Source organism: Zonotrichia leucophrys, chromosome 2 (genome assembly GCF_028769735.1).
Source record: "Zonotrichia leucophrys gambelii isolate GWCS_2022_RI chromosome 2, RI_Zleu_2.0, whole genome shotgun sequence".
Taxonomy (NCBI): Eukaryota; Metazoa; Chordata; class Aves; order Passeriformes; family Passerellidae; genus Zonotrichia; species Zonotrichia leucophrys.
In genome coordinates this window covers 3,310,703-3,335,627 of record NC_088171.1, presented here as the reverse complement: position 1 = coordinate 3,335,627, position 24,925 = coordinate 3,310,703, and the positions used below count along the sequence as shown (strand labels likewise).

The following is a 24,925-nucleotide window of genomic DNA, read 5'->3' as shown; positions in this document are numbered from 1 at the left end:
AGATCTGAGTGTCAGAATTCACCACCATTAACCACAGGTGTTCTACAGAACAAAGAGAACCTGCTCTTGCTTTCCATTCCTGGAAATGGCTTCCTACTCACCAGCTACTCATTTTATTAAAAAAAGGTGAAGGAGTCAGTGGCCTGTCATAAATAGGCTTGGAAGATTTATTATCCATCCAGGCCAAGCAAACATGGAATTGCCCTTATCCTGAAAGCGACCTTAGCCAAGGAAACAAAGGCCACAGGAGCTGACAGATCACTTACACCCACCTGGATTATTTTCTGCTGCCCCAAGCATATTTGCAATTAACCCATGAGCACACACTAAACTGCAATGTGCTGTTCAGCCAAGATATTTATAGATTTTATGGTTTATGAAAGAGCCACAGCCTTTCCCTGTCCTTCCAAACCTAGAGAAATGATCCTGAAGCTCACCCTCAGCATTTTCCACACTAATTACAGCAAACAGCCCTTTACTCACATTTACCAGGACAATCTAGAGACAGAAATGTTACCCATCACTTTACCCTTGTTTTACCACACAATTGGAGTATTTGCAGCAGCAGGGCAAGACTGACCTGCCCAGCTGTCCCAGAGCCAGTGAGACAAATGACAAAATGCTGTCTGGATGGTGGCAGCCAAGGAGGAAAAGCCTGCTGAAAATAAGAACTTCCATCTCTGGTGACAATGACAAGCTCCACCATGTGAAACAGAGCTGCACCCCTCGCTGTGTGCTGGACAGAATTACAGGATCCTGCTCATCCCAAGTTGCTTGGAGCTGTTCTCCTTGCAATACCCATTGCCATGGATGCTTAAAAAACACTCTGAGCTATTTCTGGCCAGGTGAATACAAAAAAAGAGTTGTAAAAACAGAGTAGCAAACCCCAAGTTTGTTGTTTGTTTTTTTTTCATACACCACAGTCAGGCTGCTTCTCCAGGAGCTGCCTTGTCAGGATCTGGTAGGAGGAAAGAGAAGCCACTCCTATGTGGAAGGAGATTTGCCAGAGGTTCCTCAGTCCATACAAGTAGATGTTGCACGAACAGACACAGAAAAGGAGCACAAAAGTCTTCACCTTCCTGGCTGAGCTGTAGAAGAGGTACAGGTAACACTGCAAAAGAGCAGAGAGGGAGAGTTAGCACTGAACTCTGCACAAAACCAGGGAATTGCTGCCTGGACCCATCTGCTGAGCATGTGAAGGGCAAAACCTCACAGGAGAACATGAAAAGCTCCCAGTGCTGACAGAGGAGTCACTGCTCCCCCTCAGGCAGGGACAGATCAGCCTTTGCCAGCTCAGGTCACAGTTTCCAACTGAGCTGATGCAGAGGGCAGCACGTGGAAAGCACTGCAGGTTGTGCTCAGATTCTGGGGAGAAGCTGCAATCAATCGAAAGGAGAAGAGAGAATTCTCCTTTATTCAGCTTCCCTGGCTTCAGGTACTCACAGGGAAAGAGGCAGCACAGAGCCTTTCTTTGTGAAATACAGCTTGCATCAAGAATTAAAGCTAAATTAGTTTACTAGATCTAAATTCATCTATTAAATTGAAATAAATCTATTAGATCTAAATCCATCTATTAGATCAAAATAAACCCATTAAATCTAAATAAATCCATTAGATCTAAATCCATCTATTAGAGCAAAATAAATCCATTAGATCTAAATCCATCTATTAGATCTAAATCAATCTATTAGATCTAAATCCATCTAATAGACCTAAATAAATCTATTAGATCTAAATCCATCTATTGGATCAAAATAAATCTATTAGATCTAAATAAATCTATTAGATCAAAACAAATCCATTATATCAAAATCCATCTATTAGATAAAAATAAATCTATTAGATCTAAATCCATCTATTAGATCAAAATAAATCCATTAGATCAAAATCAATCTATTAGATCAAAATAAACCCATAGTCAATAATCTATCTAAATCCATCTATTAGATAAAAAACCATCTATTAGATCAAATAAATCTATTAGATCTAAATCCATTATAGACCAAATAATTATTGATTCTAAGTCCATGTATTAGATCAAAATTAATCTATTAGCTCAAAATTAATCCATTAGATCTAAAGAAATCTATTAGAGCAAAATAAATCCATTAGATCAAAATAAATCTATTAGGTATAAATCCATCTATTAGATCCAAATCCATCTATTAGATCAAAATAAATCTATTAGATCTAAATCCATGTATTAGATCAAAATTAATCTATTAGATCAAAATTAATCCATTACATCTAAATAAATCTATTAGATCAAAATAAATCCATTACATCTAAATAAATCTATTAGATCAAAATAAATCCATTAGATGTAAATAAATCCATTAGATCTAAATCCATCTATTAGATCAAAATAAATCCATTAGATGTAAATAAATCTATTCACTCCAAAGCTCTGCCATGAGCAAAGGTGTAAGAAAGCTGAAAGACACTAAATTGTATCATAATATAACAAATAATCCCATAAATACATCAAATTCTGACAGTGGTCCCCAAACCATGATCCAAAAGGAAAAAGGACAATGAATACAGTGCAGGCATCAGTTATTCCTGGAAACAAAACTGCAGCACCTTTCTGCAATGCCAGGCTGAAAGCTGAAGATTTTCCAGCATATACAGCCCTCAGGTTAAAGGTTGTGGGATTTTTTAGGAATTCCAGGAGCCTTTGAAGAAAAACCAATTTGGAACATGTTGGATTTTCCTCATTCAAACTCTTCTGTGTAAGGTCAGAGGAAATAACCCCATTGTGGAAAAAATGGGGAAATATGGAAGATTGGAATATGGAAAAATCCCATTAAGGAACCACCAGGATTGAATGTGATTTTTCATGCAGATTACACCATTTCAATAATGTTGCTGTCCAATGTTTGCTCAGTCCTCAAGGCTGTGCTGCAAAAGCCCACCACTAAGTCAGACACTGACAGAAGATGTGTCCATCCCTTTGGGAATAAACCATCTCTGGGATGGCATTTCTCCATCACACCCAGCCCCTCTGACTTGTCACAACATGGCAGCACTGAAAAAGCCTGAAAATGCAATTTCCCAAGGGTCAAAACGTGCCTTGAACTGCTTTTGTGCCACTTGACTGGAATAAATCCGTGCAATCACCTGGGCAGGATATTAAAAACCTCTCCTTAGCTGAAAATGGCTCTGTCTTGTGAATTGTAACAGCAAAATAATCAGCAAAAAAATATTATTTGCAGTTAACATACCTGAAAAACACAGGCTAGAAAAGGTAGAAAAAAAGCTATCACATTTCCAATTCCTTCATGGTCCTCCTGTTGGGATTAAAAGAAGTGACAACCACGTCAGGCACAGCTTTTAGCAAGTGCTGCTTGATATTTGAGAACATTTTAAATATAGTCAAGAACTCTCATCCCAGTTTATGCTGATTGACTGTAACAGTGTCAAACACCAAGATCAATATCATGGATAAGACACCAAGAACTGAGGCTTCTGTGACAGTTCCTGCTAAATAAAACTGTGTCAGGATACAATCAGCACACTTTTTCTCCCCTTTTTTAAAGTTGTTTACAGTCTCATGTTTATTTTTAAAAAATTACAGAAAAGGATCTAAAATAAAATGCAAGAACGGAGAAAAAAAATCCAGGCAGCCTGGTAAGAATAAATAAATTTAAAAATAAAATTTCTAAAAATTATTAAATAATTATTTTAAAATTATTAAAGATTAAAAAAAGAAATTAAATATTAAATTATACAAATAATTATATAAATAATTATATAATTATATAAGATATAATTATATAAATAATTATATAATAAATAATTATATAAATAATATATATTATATACTATATTTATATAATTTATATAATATAATATATAATAGTATAATATATATTATATATTATAATATATAATTATATAAATAATTATTAAATATCAAATTATTAAAAATATTAAATTATTTTTAGAGTTAAATAATAAATAATTCAATAATTATTTCATAATTATTTTAATAATTAAATTATTGATAAATAATGTAATACTTTTATTTATTTTAATAAATAATTACATAATTTTTAGAATTCTAATAATTAAAAAATAAATTAAAGAATAAATAATCAAAAATAAATTTATATTCTTTATAAATTATTATAAAGAATATATAATAAAAAATTTAAAATATAAATAAAAATATATCAAAAATTAAACTTCTATAGAACAGAATAAAATGCAGAATATTGTGATGTACAGAAAAAATACACAAGGTGTAGCAGTCCTGGAGAAACAAAACACTTCTTGTAGAGAGATTGTGCTCAGCTAAGGGGCAGAACAGCCACCCTTGAACTGGTCACCCAAAAATTCTCTGCCTTTCACTCCTTGTCAGGGCTGGGAGCATCAGGGTTACCTGGAAGGAATATTCTGCCAGGTGAACCCCTCGGATGAGGTTCAGAGCTCCACACATGATGTTCAGAACAAGTGACAGAATCCCCAGGGGGGTCACAGGCTGCATTCTGTAAGTAGGGGCTGGAAATGAAATGAAAATCAAACATCAGTGAAAGTTTGCACTATTACTTTCAATCTTTTACTAGAAAACACCACAATTATTTTGTGTGGGTTTTAAACACTTTCAAAACCTTCCATGCTTGCTCCAGAGAACACTGATTATGAATAGAAACCCCCATTTTTCTTGTTGCATTGCAGTATTCAGTTCTTCACATATCTAAGAGTTCTGGAGTATTTTTAAACAAGTCAAAACCAGATTTTTCTTGACCTATTTGGCATCAATATCTTCTATGGTGCATATAGATAATTCTTTGTTTATTCCAGCAGGTGAGGATGCTCAGCACTCCTCAGGTCGGCAGAAAAACCAAAGGTTTTCCCCACCTAAAGGTCTGGGGAAAGGCTTAGATTTCACCCACCATCACAACAAGGCAGCAATTCATCTCCTCCTTAACCAGTAATTAAACATTTTATCCCACCTGAGGGCTCAGGCTGCCCCATTTCACAGGTAGTGAATTATCTGTGTCCTTCCCTTCTCACCTTCTCTGCCACTACTTAACACCCACACTGCTGAGCAGCAGTTCTGCATGATAATCTCATTGATACATCCCTAATTAAGGTCAGAGTAATTATCATAAATGTGTGTTTAGCTTTGGATTCTGCTGCCTTTAATTCAGGCTTGGCCAAGAGCACACCTCCAGTTTTCCTGCACTTGTTCAACAACAGATTCCACACCTTGATCCTCACCTACATTTCATCCCTGCCCTTGGATCACCACAAGTAGGACACTGCCAGTTTCATAAAAAATGAAAATTTGCAGCTCAGATATCAAATCCAGATGTCCTGAACCCAAGAGAGAGGAGAGAATGAATGAGCCCTCAAGGAAAACATCTCCCTATGCCCAGGTGTATCCAGATCCTCTTTATCTGACTGTTTATCTGTTTATCTGACCCTTTATCTATTTATCTGACCATTCCAGATAAACTGCACCTCTGGCTTCCCTTGAGTGACAGATGAATCACCACAACACCCACCACATGATTTCAGAGAGAAAAACACTCCTGGCCTTCTCCTTCAAGCCAGATTCTGCTGGATGGATGTAAAAAACTCTGGTGCCAAATTAACAGAGGGATGCAAAGCACCTTTCATCTGTGTCTCTGTAATTAATTTGTCTGGCATGCACTCACACACCCATAATTTCAGCTCCAAAGGAACTGGATCAACTCAGTTTGATGTGTGTCACTTTAGGGAGCATTATTGGGTGGTACAGACAGAGTGCTGTAACTCTGTCACTCAAAGGCAATTTTTCTTTTCATTTGCTACACAGTGACATTTACAAGGAACTTGTAGCAGCATCTTTATTCATTCCCTGACCCCAGAATTCAGTCTCCTTCTATTTTTTTCCTGCTATTCCTGCTTTTGATTAATTAATGTTGCAGCTATATATATGTGTAACTCTCCCACAGATATTTCCTAATAAAGACCGTTCCTCAAATTTTAAGGTTTACTTCAGAGGCACAAAATATCTCCCAAACAAATAATTATTTAACACAAATGTCATTCATTGAGCAGAATCCTACAAATTACACATGCCAAGAGTTCCCAGTCCCTAGGGAAGAACAATGTAGGTCTCAATATATTGCTTCGGCAGCATGAAATATTATGTAAAAGTTACATTTTTTTTTTAGTCCAGGAGGATAAAAAAGAATTGCTGTCACAGATGCAGGGGAGATTAAAACATCCAGTTGCTCAGGGTTCAGATTTTGTGAAAACTGGGCTTGAAATGGTTTGCTGCAGAGATTTATTTGTGCTGTTAAATTCTGAGGTTTAACTCACAAACTGAAATTGCACAGAGAAGTGAGATGGGTCCTGCTAAGGGAAAATTATTTCACTTCCTTGGGGGAAGTCAGTCATATTTTTATAAAGAGAATTTCACACTGGAATGGCCTATTACATTAAATAAGGGAAGAGTACAAACACTTAGTTCAGGACAGCACCACTCTGCACAAGCACAAATAAACACTAATTAGGCTTCACATTGATCTGCCTCCTCAAGCACAGAAGTTGTGCTCTGAAGACCCACACAGAAATGTTCTGTTTGAACATGGCAGAATAACTGCAAACACCCTCACCCAGTGAAGAAATTGAAACCTCTGCCCATGAAAGATTTCTGGCAGAGGCCTGTGGCCATTTCACAGGAGGGAGACACCAGAGTGCACAGCAGCAGCTTGGATCTGCCTCCTGCAGGCACAGCACAAGGCTGGACACTGAGTCACTCGCTCAGAGCTCTGCAGAAACAGCACCAGGAGTGAGAAATGACATCACTCCAACAGCCTCAACTGAAACACAAGCACACAAAGGGCAGAGAGTGAGACAGAGCTTCAAAGGCAGCCCTGAAAAGGCCTCTGCAGGACTCCCTGTGTGCCTGTGGAAGATGAAGAACACTCACCAAGGGGGGCTGCAGGATTCACCAGCTGCCTCACAAAACAGTGGCACAAATTGTTCTGCTGCTTCCCAGAGGCAGCTGTGATGTGCAAACCCCCCCTGCCCACAGAGCGCCCTCCTTGTGCCCTGCACACAGCCCCATGTCCTTGTGCAAACCCTCTGTTCCAGATTGCAAGACAAGATGTTTTCCATTACCATCTACATGGCAGATTATCTTTGTCAAGTGGGCATTTTGCCTTATTTCTCTCTTTGAGTGACCACATTCACTCCTCCCTAGGGAGGGGACATTGCTGATAACAGCTATTGAATGTCACTGCATGGCTGATAAGAACTACAGCATCCCATTGGGAGATGTGAGCCCAGAGGGAGGAGCCAAGCATTCCTACCCAGATATAATCCAGAGGTTTTGAGACACCAGCACGGCTTCTCCACTGGATTCCCCAGAGGAACAGCAGCTGCCTCTCCTTCCACTGGATCTCCAGAGGAAGAATCCATCCTTCTCTACAGGATCCCTGCTCCAGCAGAACCACCCCTGACACTGCAGGAGGGCTGAGCCACAATTCCAATGGGACTGCCACCAACACCCTGACCCACAGGGTGTCAGGCTGGGTTCTGACTCTGTCAGTGTTGTTCTAGTGTACTGCATTGGTTATTTTATCCTTTTATTTTTCTTCCCTATTAAAGAACTGTTATTTCCTGCTCCCACATTTTTGCCTGAGAGCCCCTTAATTTAACATTTATAGCAATTCAGAGGGGTGGGGAGGGTTTACATTCTCCATTTCAGGGGAGGCTCCTGCCTTCCTTAGCAGACTCCTGGCTTTCCAAACCAACTTTCCCTGCCCACAGAGAGGCCCCTGTGCCCTGCACACAGCCCCATGTCCTCTGTGCCCACACTGACACCTGAGAGGCTCTGAGCAGCAGCCAGGGCTCTGGGGGTGCTGATCAAGGGTGCAAGGGAAGGATTTTTGTAGCCACAGTTGGGCTGTGTTTAGTTAACAAAAGAAAGAACAAACAGCAGAAAGAATGGAAGTAAAAAGGGAAAAAAAAAACCATCCTGTTCTCAAGAATACTAACAAGGAGAAAGCTGCCCTGACTTTTCTGGCCTTTTTCACAGCAAACTGAAGAGGCAGAGGATGAGCTCAGGCAGCTCCAAAGAGGCCAGCAGCAGCTCCAGCCATGTGAGGGAGGGATGTCTGGATCATCCCTGGATCAATCAATCTGCACCAGGGAGTGCAGTCACAATTCAATCCTGCTCTCCTGCAGCCACAGCATTTCAAACAGGCTCTTGTAGAGCAGAGCCCTGGTATAAATAACATTAATATGGAACAAACACTATGCACACAGCTAAACTTAGAGCAGCAAAGTGGGATTCAGCTGGGAGGGGATGATGAGAGGAGAGAGACACAAGCCAGGAAAGCTGACTCCAGTGGAGGCAAACAGATGATCATAAACATGAGCCTTAAAATAAAGGCAGAACAATCTGTGAGAGTATTTGGGTTAGACCAGAGAGAACAGCCAGAAATAAAAAGCCAGATGGAAAGTAAAGGAAAGCAATTAGGAATAAGAGGGAAGTGAAAATATATTTCTGGTCTGTGGACACAGACTAGATCACAAATATTTACTGGCACTGAAGCTGCTCAAAATTTAAAGAAAAAGTGCAAAGAATTTCTAAGCCCTGTCATAACATGAAAAGATTTAACCTTCAAGCACAGCTCTGAGGAGCACTCACAAATCTGACTGGCAAATAAAGTGCTTTCCATTCTATTTTTAATTCCTCCTGGCCAGTGCCCTTCCATATTCTAATTTAAAATACCTATGTCAAATTAGATTCCAGCTCATCTATCACAAATATAAGATTGAGCAACTGGAACTTAATTTTATTAGTGCTTCATAAGCCAAGAACAACAACAAAAAAAGGAAATACAAGCTCATGGCACTCCAGCTGCATTTAAACCACCGTGCTAATAGGATTAAAATAGGGAATGGTTTAGTGGTGGACTTGGCAGGGTTTGGTTTCTGGTAGGACTCAATGATCTGAAAGGTTTCCTCCAACCTAAATAATTCTCTGATTTCATTTGTGGAGGAGGTAGGCAGGACCTTGACTGTGCAACTGAAACACAACCAAGACGTACCATTTTTATAATAAAGAATTAGAGGTTGGTGCTTCAAAAGCAGGTAAAACATCAGGTGGTGTTATAAAAAGAGCCTCTCTGTTATTTATACAGATATACAAAGCCTCTTTCAGAATTTTAGTCAAATGAATTCAATTTTAAAAAGCAAGGTAAAAGGAAAAAGCAAAGAGTGGAGAACACCTCAAGCCAAACAATGTGGGAACAAGAGGTTACCCTCAGCTCATATTTTTCTCATCTTCTTTTCCCTCAAGGCTGAAGAAACTCATTCAGATTGTAATTACAGATCTTTCATTATGAGTTTGCAACAAGCAATGAATGAATCAGTGGAGCTTCTTTAGAAATTTGAACAAACAAGGGTTTGAAGAGAAAATATCACATGGAAAATATCAAGCCCATATTTTCCATCCAGAGAGGAAGCTGTAAGGCTGGAAAAAGACTCCACAGCAGCCTCCAAATCTCTGCTGCATACCTGCTGCAATGTAAAGCCCATATGTTGTTTACTATGATGGAAAAAGCCTTTTTTGGTTTCACACACACAATGTAAATAAACATTTCTTGGTACACAAGGAACCTCCATGTGTTTTTCTGCCATGTGCTGTGGGCCATAATTCCTGACCAAAAAAATTAAGCACAACAGATTTTTCCATCAATTTAAATCTGACTGCCAAAACAAAATTAACTTTTGAGGTAGAAAAAAGAAAATAGCAGCCTCAGTATTGTCCCCTGCTGCAAAACTTAAAAACTTTAAGTTTTTGCTGCTGCAAAAACTTAAAAAATTATATGAAAATTAAAAGTGCTAGCTAAGTAAGCAAACTAATGCTACATCCTAAGCACTGAATGAGATGCTAAGTAATGCCAATAACACCAAAGCATGCAATATTATAAAATCAAGCAGCAACAGACTTTTCACTGCTTGCCCATGGACATAACTGCCAGGACTTTGAAAAGATGCTCTGCTTCAACCTTTCTTCACACTCAACATTCATCCACATCCAGAAGCTGAAGGAGCAAGTAAAGGACTTAAAGCTGAGAAAAATTCAGGTTACATCAATGAACTTTTCAGATAAGATGGGTTCCATCTTTTACCAAACAGATTTTTGGGTTGTAATCATTGTTTTTATCATTTTACTCATGTTTCTCTGTTTAGTTAAGTGTCTGCAAAAATCCACTGGGGAAGTTTTCATAGTAGGAAAAAACACAGGAGTTGTGGGAATGTAATAAATGTAATAAAATGTAATAAAGCTTTGCCCTGGAAAGATCTACCATGGAGTTTTCCCCACCCAGGCTGAAAGAGAGGACTCCCCTCATGGTGCTCTGCAGCACTATTGCCAATCCACATCAGAAATCTCTCTCAGTTTGAACAGACAGGTGCCTGCTAAGGAAGGCAGGAGCCTCCCCTGAAATGGACAATGTAAACCCCCTCCTATTGAAGATGGAGGGAGAAGACCTATCCTTGTTGATCAGCATCAACTCCGTTTATTCATCAATCAGTCACTTTTTATAACCGTGTTAATTAAGTTCATGCATATTGCAAACCCGAGCTCACCATAGGTCAGAGATAACACACCAACCCCTCCTTATGTTTCCAATACCAAGATTTGGGTTCTCAAAATTATTTTTGCTTTCCCAAAACAGCCAAAGATAGAATATCTACTTGTTATGAGGAAGCTGCCTGAGAACTCTGGTATGCAAGGTTCTCAAGGCCTTCATGTTTGTCACTTTTACTTGTAATTAAAAACAACCTGAGAACCTCTGCTGTTCACAGAAACAGGCTGTGAGAACCTGTCCCCCACAGCTGCCTTCCAAGCCATTTCTGAAAAAATCTCCAACACCCTCCCTCTGAATTATTATAATTTTATTTAAATTCCCCCATTGGCCAGTTGACCCTGCCCACCCCAACTGTTCATCCCTCACCCCTCCTACAGTTTGCTGCTCTTTGCACCATCCCTGTCCCTCAAGCCACTGACCCCACAGTTAAGCCTGTGCACAGCACATGGTTTGGTCTCTGTCCCTGATCCATTTGGATCATGGTGGATGCAACAAACCTTGGCTGGAATACATCACACAAAGACCCTTCCTGTCCTTCTTCCCCTGAGCTATCTGTGGTGTTTGTGTGTGTGCATGGACTTGAAATGGCTCCCATGGCCTTACTCACAGCAGCTTCTAAAGGAGGTGCTTTGACAGAGGTTGCAGCATTTCTACTGTTATAGATAAATATTGTAATATTGGCTTTTTGCAAATATTAAACTAGATTTTATTGTTAGGGTAACTTTGTTATACAGTTTTTGTTTCTGTTGTCAATTAAGCTTAGACATAGCAGTGAAATAGCTGATATGTGTTATAGATACGTATTATAATATTGGCTTTTTGCAAATATTAAAATAGATTTTATATGAGTATTGTTAAAGTAACTTTGTTATATAGCTTTTATTTCTGCTGTTAATTAAGTTCAGACATAGTAGTGAAATAGCTGATAAATAACTTTGTTATATAGTTTGTATTTCTGCTGTTAATTAAGCTTAGACATAGCAGTGAAATAGCTGATATGTGTTATAGATAAATACAATAATACTGGCTTTTTTCAAATATTAAAACAGATTTCTTATGTGTAGTGCTAAAGTAACTTTGTTATATAGTTTTTATTTCTGCTGTTAATTAAGCTTAGACATAGTAGTGAAATAGCTGATAAATAACTTTGTTATATAGTTTGTATTTCTGCTGTTAATTAAGCTTAGACATAGTAGTGAAATACTGATATGTGTTATAGATACAATTATAATACTGGCTTTTTGCAAATATTAAAATAGATTTCTTATGTGTAGTGCTAAAGTAACTTTGTTATATAGTTTTTATTTCTGCTGTTAATTAAGCTTAGACATAGCAGTGAAATAGCTGATATGTGTTATAGATACATATTTTAATACTGGCTTTTTGCAAATATTAAAATGGATTTTATATGTGTGGTGCTAAAGGAACTTTGTTATACAGATATAGTTTTTATTTCTCTTGTTAAGTAAGTTTAGACATAGTAGTGAGATAGCTGATATGTGTTATAGACCCATATTATAATGTTGGCTTTTTGCAAATATTAAACTAGATTTTATATGTGTCATGTTAAAGTAACTTTGTTATATAGTTTTTATTTCTGCTGTTAATTAAGCTCAGTGAAATCGCTGATATCAGCATGCTTGTGTTACAATGCCTGCTGGGATGGGATAACACCCCATGCACACAGGATGAGCACACCTGGACACATCTGCCAACCATCAGCACTCACCCTCTGAAGGCAGTGTGGGCCAAACCCCAAAACTGGAGGTGATAAAAAAGGACCAAAACCACAACCAAGGAATGTGCATGCTCTGAAAAGGCAGACCCAAGGAGGAGCCATGCTAAACAATTCTTGGAATATGTAAACTAGTTTGGGGGAAAGCTTACTATGCACAAGGGTCTGTGAATACGCCCAGGCTGATGTAATGAAAAGGTATTTAAGGACATCCCTGAAGGCAACAGTGTGCTCTTGGCTCAGTGCCAAGATGCACCCAGCCATGAGAACCCTTGCTTTATTGTCCTTGTCTCCTACTGTTCTTTAATAAAACTTTTCACATTTTCACAGAGGAGTGCCCTAGATTGCAAGGCAATATGTATTCTATTTGCCATCTGTTAGAGGTGTGGCAGTTATTTTCTGTTAACTGGGCAGTTTTCTTTATTCTTGATCTCTTCCACAAACCAATCCTCCCTCTGGGGACATAGCTGCTGTTAATGGGCTATTGAGTGTGACTGCATGACTGATAAAATTCCAGCATCCCATTGTGGGATGCTCTGCCCAGAGGGAGGAGCCAAGCATTCCTACCTGGATATAATCTCACGTTTTGGGACACCAGAGCAGCCTTTCCACTGGATTCCCCAGAGGAACAGCAGCTGCCTCTCCTTCCACTGGATCTTCAGAGGAAGAATCCATCCTTCTCTACAGGATCCCTGCTCCAGCAGAACCACCCCTGACACTGCAGGAGGGCTGAGCCACAATTCCAATGGAACTGCTACAGACACCCCAACCAACAGAGTGTCAGTTTGTATTCTGACTCTGCCAGTGGTTTTTCTTTTGTATTATTGCATGTATTTTGTGGTGGTTTTTTTTTCCTTTTCCTAATAAACTATTTCTGACTTGGAGTCTCTCACTGCTTTTGCTTTCAAACCAGAACAAAGAATGAACGTGTTTTTCACATCCACCACCTGGCAACAACGTGAGGGTGAGGAAACATCCTGTCACCTGGTGTAGAAGTAACTTACCAACCTCCACATGGCCTCCTGCGTGCCCTCCATTGCTCAGCCCGTTCAGCAGCTCCGTGTTCTCCAGCTGCAGCTGCACCGGGGGCTGCAGCCTCAGCTCCTCCTCCACCCTCTGCCAGCTGCCCTTGGCCCTGGAGCCACGGCTGCTGTTGAAATGCTGCTTCACCTTCTGAATGGTGTTATCTGAAACAACAGGAAAAGCTGCTCAAGTCAACTCTGAAAGGCTGCTTAATTAATCTTTAGTGGTGTTAAAACCTCAATTGTGGTGATATTTTATCGTATCGTTTTGATTGTTTGAATTTCTTCATTTCGTTTCAAAAAATTCCATTGCTGGTTAGGGAACAAAAATACTTCTTTTAGATATTTTATGGCACAGAAAGATTTGGGATGGAGGGGACCTTCAAATCACCCAGTTCCATCCCCTGCCATGGCAGGGGCACCTTCCACTATCCCAGGTTGCTCCAAGCCCCGTCCAACCTGGCCTTGGACACTTCCAGGGATCCAGGGGCAGCCACAGCTTCTCTGGGAATCTGTGCCTCCCCACCCTCACAGGAAAAAATTTCTTCTAATATCTACTCTAAAAAATAATAAAAATTATCTGTAACTGCCAAACAAAATATTAAAATCTTGAGCATCGAGCCCATCTTAGATTTAACACAGGAATGGAGATCATTAAATAAATAAACAAACAAACAAACACAGAGCAATATTAGGCACTTGGTAATGTGATAAATTATAAGAGTAAAAATTCTTTTAGAAATGTATTTTTTTCTTTGAAAAATAAGCTTTATGCTTATTAAAAGCCTAGATTAAAAGATTAAAGAGGTTGGGTTATTAGTGTCTTTATTATCCACAAATTTGCACTGAAATCATTAGCCTTATTAAAGAGGCTAGATTAAATTAAAAGAGGCTAGAAATTCCCCCAACTCCTACTCAAGTTAAAAAAAACAAAAGAGTAATGTGGATGTCAATATGAAATTACATCCTGGCTGTAATGTGCCCTGCAGGGAATCCACCCAAAATACAAGATGGCTCTAAAAGAAGCTTTCCTGATGGATTTCTCAAGTTTTTAAGCCTGAGTTTAACACTGTTACTGAAATCTGGACTGAAGAGTGCAAACACACTGCAGGATATTATCCTTTCCCAGAAAACTCTCTCACTGCAAGGGAATTGTGTCTTTCAAAGGTGTGAGGTTCAGTAGAGCAGCTGCTACTTGGCAAGAAAACCAATTATTTCAGGCTAAAAAAGAACCTCTGGGCATGGTTCTGAAGTATTCTGACTCCAAATCATGCCAGAAATAAAGCTGCCCATAATAATCTATTCTGTCTCCCTTTTTTCCTGTACTCATCTGTCCTCACTTGTCAGATTTTTTTAATTAAGTTTGAAAGTGTCCAAGGTATGAATTTCTTTTTTCTCCTCTTCTTGTTCATCAATCAGCACAGCATTTTGTTCATAAGAGATGAACTCTCAGGAACTCCAAACCAAACCCTTCAATATATATAAGATTTCCCCCTCCTTCTCCACATGCAGGCAAAGGCACACCCAGAGTTCACTTTCATCATCAGCCTTTAGCCAGGAGATGTTGTTCAACACCACCAATTTGGCAGAAGGAGGATTTTTACTATCAGAGAACAAAGTTACAAACCAAATTCAATGAAAGCATATGGTCTGGAAGCTGAATTGATGCTCCTTGTGTTGTAGGAAGCAGCAAATTCCCAGCGAAGCTCTTCCAGGAAGCAGAAGGCCATGATGGTGGAGTAGCTGCTGGAACAGATTGCCATGCAGGCAATATCCCCAGAAGAAAGGAAACTGAAATAGAAATTAAAAAAATAAAAAAGATCACATCAACATAAAAAGGTGAAATGAATGTAAAAAGGTGAGGATGAAGCTGTGCTTTCTGTCAGAACAAAATGTACAGACTGAGCTGAGAGCAGACTGAAAAATAAAAAGGATTTTTGTTGTTGTCAAAGTCCTGCAATTCCTGCAGATCTATTTTTTCTCACACAATTATTTATTCTTAACTCATCCAGGATGCCTGGGCACAGTGAAAAGCACAACCCAGACTTTGTTAAATTGGTACATCAGTACAAATCCAGCACATTCTTTCCCCAGGCTGGCTTTAAATCACCTGAATAAAAACCAAGGTGGTCAGAAAACCAATTTTGAAAGAAAATGCAGGAAAAAAAAAAAAGCAAGGAAGTTTGTTCCCAGGACACAGATGGATTCCTTCCTTCCCTTGATGGCAACATCATATTAACAGCAAGAAATATTTGCTAATTTGCACAACCCAAGATTTTCATACACTTCCTGCTACATCACAATGAAAATTCTACTCTAAAAGGAGCTCCTCTAACAGTGAATCCATATTTATGTGAAAGTTTCCACCTGTAGATGGTTCAAATTTTCCAGGAGATTTCTCAGGGACATCCTCCCTTGCAGCCCAGCCGTTTATCAGCAGGAAATCACTTTAACACCCAAATTTTGAAACTGAACAATTTGTCTCCTTCCTCCAGTTCCCATATTTTACCCCAACTTCACCGTTTCTATTTCACCTCATTTTAATTTATTTGCTGCACTGTGGATTTACAGCTTTGCTTGGCTCTGCCAGCCCAGTTCCACTGGGGAGCTTCCCCAAATTCCAGCTGCTCCCAGCTGGGATCAACACCATGCCTGCCTAAAAGCACTTTTTCCAAGTTGTCCATAATTTATGGCCTTTTTGCCACGGATCCAATGTCCCTGCTCTCACTGCAGAGCCAGCCTGAGCTGCAGCACCTGCTGCCACCAAAGGGCACGAGTTGGCTTGGAGTGAAAAGGAATTGAGATGAAAATCTCTGCTGTAAATGCGTTTATTTTTTAACTCCCCCAAAAAGGGATGCTCAGTTTTAGCTTCACTTAAAGTTTTCTTCCATTTGCTCACCAGAAATGCAATCACCATGATAGTGGAACCCTGGAGAAAGTTCAAGATAGAATCTAAAATGTTGGGCTTTGTGCTTTTCCAGATCAACTGCACCTGCGTAAGCAGTGTGATAAATTATATAATTGTTAGATGTGATGATTGTTTAGTAATTAAATGTAATTATTATATAACCATAAGAAGAATACTGAGAAACTATGTTGGAAATTCAGAGAGGGGCTGAATTAATGTACACAATAGAACAATACAAGTTTAATAATTAACATGAAAGTGATGTAATGATCATTTTGGATGTATGGTTGGAGTCAGATTTGGGTTGAATACACCCCAATTCCCAGAGCTCTTAATAAAAACAACACATATAATCCCTGTGATTATGTGTTTTTGAACACTAACAACCAGGTAAAATTCACTTTCTTAAATGAGTTTCAAGAATTTTCTTCATTTCCTTCTCTGTAATTTCTTTAACAAATTTCTTCTCCTAAACCAAATCATTCCAAGGTACTTGGATGCCTTCTTAAAGGGATTTGTAGAAATCCATGATTCTCCAGCTGCTAAGAGTAACAAGCACTGCACATTTTTGCTACCCAAAATGAAAATTAACATGAGCAAAATATATGTAAATAAGAAATACACAATATATATAACTAAATGTGTATAAATATTGTGTGGGTATCTATAAATATATAACTAAATGTACATAAGTATTGTGTGTATATATAAAATATATAACTAAATACATACATATATATACTGTGTATGTATATAAATTATATAAGTAAATATGTATAAATATTGCGTATTTGTGTAAAATATATAACTAAATGTGTATAAATATTGTGTATGTGTATAAAATATATAACTAAATGTGTATAAATATTGTGTATGTGTATAAAATATATAACTAAATGTGTATAAGTACTGTGTATGTATATAAAATAAATAACTAAATATATAAATATTGTGAATGCATACAAAATATATAACTAAAAATATATATTGTGTATGTATATAAAATATATAACTAAATACATATATATACTATGTATGTATTAAAAATATAACTAAATGTGTATAAATATTGTGTCTGTACATAAAATATGTAACTAAATACATATATATACTGTGTATGTATATAAAATATATAAATTTGTATAAATATTGTGAATATATCTATAAATATATAACTAAATGTATATAAATATTGTGTAGTTATCTATAAATATATAACTACTTATAAATATTGTGTATGCATATAAAATATATAACTAAATACATATATTGTGTATGTATATGAAATATATAACTAAATATATATAAATATTGTGAATGTATACAAAATATATAACTAAAAATATATATTGTGTATGTATATAAAATATATAAATGTGCACAAATATGGTGAATATATCTATAAATATATAACTAAATGTATATAAATATTGTGTAGGTATAAAAATATATAACTAAAAATATATATTGTGTATGTATATAAAATATACAGATGTGTACAAATATTGTGAATATATATATATAACTAAATGTGTATAAATATTGTGTAGGTATCTATAAATATATAACTGTATAAATATTGTGTAGGTATCTATAAATATATAACTGTGCATAAGTACTGTGTATGTATACAAAATATATAACTAAATGTGTATAAATATTGTGTATGTATATAAAATACATAACAAAATACATATATATATTGTGTATGTATATAAAATATATGACTAAACATGTATAAATATTGTGAATATATAAATATATAACTAAATGTGCATGTATATAAAATATATAACTAAATACATATATACTGTGTATGTATATAAAATATATTACTAAATATATATAAATCTTGTGTAGTTATCTATAAATATATAACTAAATATTAATAAACATTGTTTGTGTATGTATATTTAAATATGCATAAATGCATGTGTATTTATATGTATAAATGTAAGTGCAAATTGAAATCTATGTAAATATAATATAGTATAAAATAAATAAGAGTTATGTAAGTGTGTTTATATAAATGAACATCCAAAATACAATATATGAACATACAAATATACATATAAATATATACAAATATATAACTAAGCACATGCTCACTACACTGAGCAGGAAATGAGGAATAAGCTTCAAAATCACTGGAATTCACACCCTACACAAGCAGTGTGGCATTTCAGGCTGGAATCAGCCACTGCACACCACACCCACAGCATTATTTCAATACAATTCTGCCCCCTAAGAGCAATATTTCAAAAATTAAAGCAAAAAAGCCCCATCAGAGCAGAGCAGGGACTCACTGGATGCTGAGGTTACGTCCTCTGGCCGTGCCCCGACTGGGGTACCGCGCCAGGATGGAGGACAGAGCCTTCAGCCTCTTCCTGCACTCCAGAAAGTCCTGGTTGAGATGGAAATCCGTGGAGGCTGAGAGGGGAAGCCCATCCCTCACCCTCACCACGCAGGCAAAGAAGATCATGGACATTCTCCACGGGAGTATTCATGAGGACAACCTGGAAATGAAAGGTTTTGAGTCAGTTCTTTCTGAAATTCCAGGCAGGATCAGAGTGAATTCAGCACTGGAACTGAACAGCACCTCTGCCACTGCAAGGCAACCAAACTGTTCTCAAAACTCATGGCTGTGCCCAATTCTTGCCTCTCAGATTAAAAGATGAGGCAGAGGATTTGATAGAGCAATTATCTACCTGAAAAATATTCCTGTTTTCCCTCCTGCTTTGCCCAAAGCCTCAGAAAGGCTGAGGAAAGCTCTCACAGGAGTCTGTGGAAGCTGCTGTGCTGATCCCACATCCCACTGATGTGCTGCATCCAAAAACCTGCCTGAGCATGGCACTTCTCTATTTTCTAGTGTAACACACAAATCCAAAAATAAATTTTAGGCTAGAGCCCATCAGGTTCTTTTTAAACTCACCTAGGGCTAAATATAGAATAAAAGTTGCCCTCTCTTGACTTCTTCCTCTTTAAGAGGTCACAAACTCCTGTGGAAAGTTATTCTTGGGCTTCACCTGGCAAATTCAGAACATGCAGAGATGTGTCCTTCAGACATACCATGAGGATCCAGGGCACGGTGTCAGAGGATTTAACAGCACTTCATATCATCCCTGAAAGAGAATCAGAATGAACTAATTAACAATTAGTTTAAAAACTTCATTAATTACCTGTATTTACATGCATTTTTACCATCAGATCTCCTGTGCAGTGGGAAAACATATCCTAGAGGAAGTGTTTTGCCTGAAGGAAAACAAACAACTCATTTTCTTATCTAATATATTCATTTCTCGACTCAGTCAAAGATGGTGTGGAATGACATGCAAAATATTTATGATGCCCCAATCATGGTTTTTTTACGTTATATCAGTAAAAGAGCAGCTCTAAATCAGCAGATTTTAAGGGATTATCACAAACAACTCAAGGAATTAAAAAAAGGCAAAAAAGGAAAACCAAAGGCATTTACTTGGCTTCAGGCAAACTACACAAATAAAGCAATGGGGAAATAAAAAGAAAGGGAAAAAACACTTTGTGAAGTCAAACTTTTGATAGAGAAAACAACTGCTTTGACCAGGCCTGTATCACACAATTCATTAGGGTGCTCAAAGTGTCTTTGAAATGTGGCTCTTCAGGATGAGCTTTTCTTGTCTGAGAAGTCCAGAGAGCAAAATCTTCTCTCCTGATGTCTGATAAGGGCTGAGCTCCTGCCACAGGCAGCACTGACAGGGTCTCATTTCTCCCCCACAGGAACCAATCCCACAGAAATTGTGGGAATCATCCCTCTGTCCAAGGTGCCAGCACGTTAAAGCAACTGCAATTATCAGAGGGTAATTATCAGAGGAATTAGCAGAAAGCACAATGGCACAAAACTTGTTTCCTTAGAAAAGCATTTTAAAACTACAGAAGATCAGACATCTCTTGAGAAGTGTTATCTTGAACTTTGTAAACAGAGATTAAAGAATTAGATGTGATTTTTTTTTCCACAATCCCTCTGACAGTTCTCTTCCAGCTGTCATTTCAGTTGTGACAGCAAACTAAGCTCACAAAATCCAACACATATCAAAAAGGATTTCAACAATAATCATGATTGTTGTAAATCAGTTTGAAACATCTCACCCATCTTCAGTGTGCCAATAAGCATTGATAAAACAGTGCAGAAAATTTTCAGATCAAAGTGAAATAAACCCAAAAAATATGAACTTTAACAGAAATATTAACTTCAACACAGCCAACTTGTTGCTCAGAATTGCTCAGAAGTTTTAGAGTGAAGGGTTGGTAATGCTGATGAAGTTTAGCTCCAAAATAACTCCCAAAAAACCAAAAGATGATCAGGACAATGAAAAAGCACCAAACTGAGAAATCAAAGACATTTTCTAAAACCTACTCAGCCCATGAAATTATTCAGCTCCCTATGCCACTAACAGCAAGAGTTGAAATTTAAATATCCATATTTTTTATAAATCACCAAGGATGACATCACCTACAGTTAACCAACTGCACATAGAGAGCTTTCCAACTTTCCAAAACATACAAACCTTCTTGATGAAGGGCCTAATGCTGCCAGCTGCCCATCAGAGGGATCCTTTGCTCTGGGAAGGAAAAATCCAGGAAAACTTCCAAATGAAATGGCAGACTTCACTGGAGAAAGGAATGCACTCTCCTTCCTCAGAAAAAGAGGTGCTGGGTGTCCCTTTGGCACAGCCCTTGCTGCTCTCCCACCAGAGGATGGGCAGAGCTCTGTGGCTTTGCCAAGTGACAGCCACCACTGGCACTGCCCTTGGAATTTTAACGACTTACAAGCCAGTTCTGCCACGTCACCTGTGCCCAAGCACAAAGTGTCACAGCTGAGCAAGGTGTGCCCACAGACAGGTGGCTCAGAGCTGTCCCTGTGTCACCCTGGCTGCCCTTTCCTCCTGCAGACTCTCTGTTTGCTCCCCATCAGCAGCCCAAAGATCTGTCACCGCCAGGACGTGGCAGCTCTTTGCCCTTGGCTCTGACCTTGGACAATGAACTCGAGGCTCTGCATTCAAATCTGGCAGAGTTCACAGGTGATAACATCATGGCAGCATCTGGCACAGAGCAGAACCTTGGGAAGGATTTCAAGCAATTATTTCAGAACTGGTTATAATTTAGGAGTGAAGGAAACAAAGTTGTTTTGTTTTTTTTTTTCATTTCTTGAAGCACCTGTACACCCAACAATGCTTCAGAGTAAAAGTGCCCAGTGCAAGACTCACATTAACAGCCCCAATCTCAGAATAAACCATTCCTCAGTGTATCTAAGTGACCTGGAGCACAATTCCCCCTTCCCTCACTTCCCAGGGAGCAGCCAACTCTCCCCTGGCTGAGCAGGGATTATCAAGGCAGCCTCAATCAGACCTCCTGCACTTCACTGTGTGTTACACAAGCTCCTCTGGGTAAGAAGATTACACCCAACCCACCAGGCCACGCTTCCCCAAATGCTCAACAAACTCCAGCCTAATTGCCTGGACTTAGAAAACAATCTGCTCAAAAAGCTGTGAGAGCAAATGCAAAGCAGTGCTGAGTTCATAAGGGAGATTGTATCCAAAACCTGGTTCTTTCACAAATTATCTCACCAGCAAAAGCAGGTTTCCTTCCAAGAATGGCACACTGCTCCCAAAAGATGTGATTTCTCTCAAGTATTCACTGTCTCTCCCTGCTCAGACACATTTCCCTGCTCTCTAGAGGTGTCCAGCTTCAAGCCCATCTGCTTTGTCCAACTCTCTCCTTCCTGCTGAAGGAAGAGCCAAAAGCTTTAGTGGATATTTCCATGGCCCTGAAACAGAACGTGAATTTTTTTGGACACATGACAGATTGATATCTGAACAAAACTATTGCCCTAAAGCATCCTTGCTCAGGCAGTTGATCTCCAGAAGGAGCCCTGGACAGCTCCAGGTGGGATGAACATCAAACAGATTCAGGTTGACTCATCAAACACAAAACCTGAGCTGCAGCTCCAGTGCTGCTTTGGGTCTCACCCAACAAGGATGTGGTTCATGAGGGAGATTTATCACCCCCCCGAGGGATCACAAAGTGGAGTTTATCTTCTTCTCAGATATATAAAACAACAAATCCAGACCAGTGTTAAACTTCTCATTTTCTAAGATTGCACCAGTATCCACCTGATCCTTGCCAGTGAGCTGCCTCCAAGCCCCCAGCAGCGCTGAGCAGCTACAGACACCCCAGACTCACCTTCCAGACTGAGCAGTGAATAAAAGCAATTTGAAAACACACTACTATCTCAAAGTTTAACACAGGATTTGTGCATATCCAGAGCTTTTAGGCTCCTATAAATCCTACAGGCTTACTCTTATCCCCAAGGGGAAGCATGTGGAAAAAACCCTTACCATCACAAATCTGTCTGCACACACTCCTGTGGATTACCAGAAATAAAGCACACACAAACCTCCAACCCCAGCATCCAGCTCCCACATCAATCCCACTGCTCCAACAGACAATGCTCCAAACCACACTGCAACAACTCTGTGATGCTCTGAGGCTCTGCCCCACCTTCACCTCTCAGAGACACCAAATTCACCTGGTCCCAAATATTCACCCACCCCATATGCTTCAATCCTGATGCCTCCCCAAACGCAGCAGCTCATCCCTGTCCCCTGACGATCCCACCTAAGGACCCATCCTACATCCATCCTGTTCTACTCACATTACACAGAACTACCCCTCACTCCCACCTCTCCTCCCCTGCATTAAACATCCTAATATCCCTCAAAGAACCCTCTTCCCACACTCTTCAATAAACCCAAGCACTTTGAAAGCAAACACACCCATGCCCCCACTCAGGGCTCTGCTTTGTGCTGACAAGGCCTTCCACACATCCCTCCAGCACGCAGACACCCCAAAACCTTACCCCCATCCCCAAAGGCTCACGTTATCCCTGCTCATCCCAAACCATCCCCAACCCTCCTCCTCTACCCTTCAAACACCCCAAGGAACCCCCAAATCTTATATCCTATATCCCAACACACACATCCCCTCGCTCCCTACCACATCCCCAAACTCCCCTCATCGCCTTCCCAAGCACCCCAATCCCCCCAGACACCCCCACACCCCAATTCCCCCCCGGTCCCTCCCAGTTCGCTTCACCACACACACCCCGGACCGCCCCGCCCCGGGGACAGGGGCACAGGAAGAGGATGCGGAGCAGGGTCGGTGTCCCCCTGTCCAGCCGGGACCCTCCGGAGCAGGGTCGGTGTCCCCCTGCCCACCGGGGACCCTCCGGAGCAGCGCCGGTGCCCCCTGCCCAGCCGGGACCCTCGGCCGCCGCTCACCTCCCGTCCCCCGGCGGCCCCGCGGCCTCGGCCCCGCTCCGCCCGGCGCCGGCCCCGCCCGCATCACCAGCGAGGAGCGGCGGGAGCGGCCGCGCGGGGAGCGCCGGGACAGCGCCGGGAGGACCGGGAGAGCGGGGTGGGAACCGGGATAGGGACCGGGACTGGGAACGGGAGAGCGGGCTGGGAACCGGGATAGGGACCGGGACTGGGAACGGGAGAGCGGGCTGGGAACCGGGCTGGGGAACGGGAGAGCGGGCCGGGAAAGGGGATGGGAACAGGGCTGGAGACCGGGATTGAGAACCGGGCTGGGGACCGGGAGACCGGGCTGGGACCGGGGCCGAGAACCGGGATTGGGAACCGGCCCGGAACCGGGAGAGCTGGGTAGGAACCGGGCTGGGGAACGGGAGAGCGGGGTGGAAATGGGGCTAACACCGGGACGGGGAAGGGGACTGGGGAGCGGGCATGAGGAACTGGGCTGGGAACGGGATAGGGGAACGGTTGAAGAGCGGGCGAGAACGGGCTGGCACGGGACTGGGACCGGAATGGAAGGCTGGGCCCAGGAACCGGGGGACGGACTGGAACGGGTGGAACAGGCCGGACGGGGGAGCGGATTGGGAACGGGGATGAGAACTGGGCTGGGAACGGGAGAGCGGGCTGGGAACGGGCTAGGAACGGGACTGGGGACCGGGAATGGGAAGGGGCTGGAGAGCGGGTTGGTACCGGGCTGGGAACGGGACTGGGAACGGGTTGGGGGTGCCTCGGGATAGCGATGGCGTGTGGGGAAATCCCTCTAGGAAAAGGCAGTGTCCATACAGGAGGAGAGAGAGGGTCCTGCAGCCTCATTCAGTAAAGGAGAGCGGCCCTGGGCACATCCCCGCGGGGTTTTCTCTCTCTCTCTCGGTTCCGGAGGGTGCAGCCTCCTTTACCCGAACTGCGCCGCTCGCTGCCCTCTGCCTTCCCCCTCTGGCGGGGGTACCAGGGACATGCCGCCTTCCCGAACCGCCTGCCACATATCCCCCCTCCAACCTGTCATTTTACCCCAAAGTTTAGAAACTCAGGGTTGTGCGGCCCCATTTGGCTGGTTCGGGAGTCAAACTGCCCGGGCTCTGTAACAAACCCGCGGCTGAAGTTGGTACAGTCATTAAACCCCATATCAAAGCCGTTAACAGCCATCCCCTCACCCTGGAATTGTTTGTAGAGACATAGGCACACATCTTCCCTATCGGGAATGAGTGAGGATGGGGTTGGGGATGAGAATGGGAATGGGGCCAGGGTGTAGAGATGAGGATTGGCGTGGGAATAGGGATGGGTGCAGGGTTGGGATTAAATACCCGAGGTGG

General features: G+C 40.6%; 1 protein-coding gene across 7 annotated transcripts; it reads right to left on the bottom strand.

Moving 5' to 3' along the window:
* Window positions 1-24,443, bottom strand: SEC22C (SEC22 homolog C, vesicle trafficking protein). Of its 7 annotated transcripts, none has more exons than XM_064703801.1 (9): window positions 23,586-23,642; window positions 20,814-20,867; window positions 19,339-19,391; window positions 18,576-18,785; window positions 14,989-15,152; window positions 13,344-13,526; window positions 4,385-4,503; window positions 3,225-3,290; window positions 1-1,111 (listed from the first exon to the last, which is right to left on the bottom strand). In XM_064703801.1, exons 4-9 carry the CDS (start codon window positions 18,755-18,757, stop codon window positions 911-913), a joined length of 915 nt encoding a protein of 304 aa, XP_064559871.1. In that variant the 5' UTR covers window positions 18,758-18,785; window positions 19,339-19,391; window positions 20,814-20,867; window positions 23,586-23,642; the 3' UTR covers window positions 1-910. The 7 variants fall into 7 exon arrangements, with proteins under 7 accessions (XP_064559871.1, XP_064559873.1, XP_064559870.1 ...); XM_064703803.1 differs by lacking the exon at window positions 23,586-23,642 and adding an exon at window positions 23,410-23,565; XM_064703800.1 differs by lacking the exon at window positions 23,586-23,642 and adding an exon at window positions 21,277-21,486.
* Window positions 24,444-24,925: the final 482 nt, after the last annotated feature.